This window comes from Lactuca sativa, chromosome 2, assembly GCF_002870075.4.
Source record: "Lactuca sativa cultivar Salinas chromosome 2, Lsat_Salinas_v11, whole genome shotgun sequence".
Classification (NCBI taxonomy): Eukaryota; Viridiplantae; Streptophyta; class Magnoliopsida; order Asterales; family Asteraceae; genus Lactuca; species Lactuca sativa.
The window spans coordinates 88,104,128-88,106,574 of record NC_056624.2 but is presented as its reverse complement, the minus strand read 5'-3'; the positions used below and the strand labels follow the sequence as shown (position 1 = coordinate 88,106,574).

At 42.4% G+C, this 2,447-nt stretch overlaps 1 protein-coding gene across 1 annotated transcript; it reads right to left on the bottom strand.

Moving 5' to 3' along the window:
* Window positions 1-1,502: 1,502 nt before the first annotated feature.
* Window positions 1,503-2,183, bottom strand: LOC128132336 (uncharacterized). The gene has a single exon (XM_052768861.1). The coding sequence runs from the start codon at window positions 2,181-2,183 to the stop codon at window positions 1,503-1,505; it is 681 nt and encodes a 226-aa protein (XP_052624821.1).
* Window positions 2,184-2,447: the final 264 nt, after the last annotated feature.

Sequence of the window (2,447 nt, the reverse complement as noted above, 5' to 3'; positions counted from 1 at the left end):
AGATAGTTAGATAGTTAGTTGCGGAAATGTAGGGAAACATAAATGACAGCAGGTGATATATCAAGTAAACACATAAGTTGATTCATAACATGGAATGCATTCAAACCAAGTTAGTGAGTGAGATCAATCTTAGTGATAAAGTCACGAATGACTTGCTCCGAAGAGAAGTATTAATCAGTTATGTTCGAGAGGATTTTAGAGAGTAAGAAAGATATGAGATGCGTAAGGAAAACTCGAAGATAATTCAGATTTAGAGATGACTAAAAAGAGATGTGTATTGATTGATAAAGTGTGAGCTCTATTTATAGAGACTCAAGAAATACAGGTGATTCACTCTCTAAGAGTAGCCATGCAAGGCATACTGGAAAATAAAGAGTATTACAGAAAGATAGATAAGAATAAACTAAGTACAGAAAGAAGACTGCGGTTGTTTAGAAGACTTCAAATGTGACTGCTAATGGAAGCTTGACTGCGGATTCTTGTAGGCTGCGGTAGGCAAATTTAAGAGGGTCACTTCATGTATCAACAATTCCCCCCTAAGTGACCTCTAATTTTCTTTACTTATCAAGTTTAAGAAACTTGATCAGGATCCACCAAAACTTCCTGACATTTTCCAACCAAGTGACCCTCCTTAAAATTTCGAACTTGACTTCGGCAGTTGTATGTTTCGTTTTTTCCACTACGGTTCTATAGATTTCAAGTTGTTTCTTTGTGAGGCGGTTCATGGAGGCCATGGAGATGAAGTACTTGACTTGATCGGTCTTTCTTTTGAAGATGACTCCAAGTTCAGGAAAGTTTGTTGCACCAAGGGATCTTTCTTCATAACCTTCGGTTGGCTCGGTGCGGGATCAAGTTGAGGTAGATCAAACTTTTTGGCAATGACTGGGTGGATATCCGCATCGATCTTTGCGAAGTCACAAACAGTTTCTTTCGGGTAAGTACTTGTCCTTTCAAGTGTTATCTTCATCTTCGGATGTTTTTCACACTTGTTCTGGAACACCTTTGCTATCAGGAAAACTTCTTCTGGGTTCATGCAGGGGAAGTCAGCTTGGGTGCGGACATAGTCCTGATTCCTTCTAGTGAGTGTGTATTGCACAAAGTCAGCCTTCATGAATTTGCGAGGTTTGAAGTTCTTGACCGTTGATGGTCTGTTGTTGGACCAGATCTTCTCAATGGGAGAGGCATGCTTTGCATAGAATCGGTTTAGTCTCTCGAACTCCATTGGCAGTCTTTTGTGATCAGGAAGGTTGCGGTCAAACTGCTCAAATACTGTGAAGTATTTAGCATTTGGGGAGATAGGAACATCCTAGTAGCCATCCGAAGGAGGTTCAACATACGTGAGGTATGGTTTGTAGTCGTCATCTTGAAGTCTGTGGTGGGGATTGATCCAGGAATTTATCAAGGATTCATCCATCACAGTGTCAAAACCTCATTCTCTCCATATAAGCTCTGCAAGTTTAGCTGCTTTCCAGTCAGCTTTCTTCTGTTTAGTGACAGGGGAGTCATTTGAGCTTGGAGAGGACATGTGATCCACCAGATTCTTGAAATGGGGGGGGGGGGGGGGGTTCAGGTCGTTCAGGGGAAGGAACGATATTTTGTTGTGGTGGTGGAGATTGATGTGGAGGTGAGGGTTGCGGTGAAGGGATTTTCTGAGAAGCACTGTTCGAATGGTGATCTTCTTCATAGTCTTCTTCTCGATGGTCTTTTTCACTTCCCTCTCTTGAGGAGTTCAGACCCAGAGACTCCTCAAGCCATTGTTTAAGGCCATCGACTTTAGCACACACCTCCTGGAAATGGGCTTTGAGAACCTCAGCTAGTTGTTGATTGTCAGGAATGGAGGTGTTAAAGAGCAGCCTATGAATCTCCTTTGTGAGTTGGAGAATTTCGGGGCCATGGAAGTTTGATGATAAGAAACGTTGGAGTTTGTTGATGGTTGCATGGAGGATTGAGATAGTGGACTCATATGTAGTGTGAGTCTCAACTATCAGTTTCTGGGACAGAGTAGATTGGTCTGCAATGGCTGCCTGCAGGTTGTCTTTGATTGCGGATACCTCAGATATGAGGCGCTCCGCAGCAGCCATAAATTCCTTGTGATCCACTTGACGGTTGTTATCAAGGGACCTAATTCCCATTTCAACCTTGAGAGAAATTCTCTCAACAGCCAATCGTTCCCTTGTTTCCATTCGTTTAATCCTTTCGATCAAGGACTGCGGCATAGGATTGTCTTCAAATTGCAGTTGGGTAGACTTGACTGCGGCCAGAATTTGGTCAACCTTGGATTGAAGATTGAGGAATTATTTTCTTGAGACGATCATCTTTTTCTTCTTCTTCTTCTCCTTAGGCTTAGAGTTTGAGTGTTGAGAACCACTCGATTCCTCTTCTTCAACATACATCATGAGGTCATCATCCGAAGGACTGGGCTGATTGACCTCATGTAGATCAACATC

Excerpts from the sequence above, each read along its gene's own strand:
- LOC128132336 (XM_052768861.1), bottom strand. The coding sequence starts at position 2,183 with ATGGAAACAAGGGAACGATTGGCTGTTGAGAGAATTTCTCTCAAGGTT.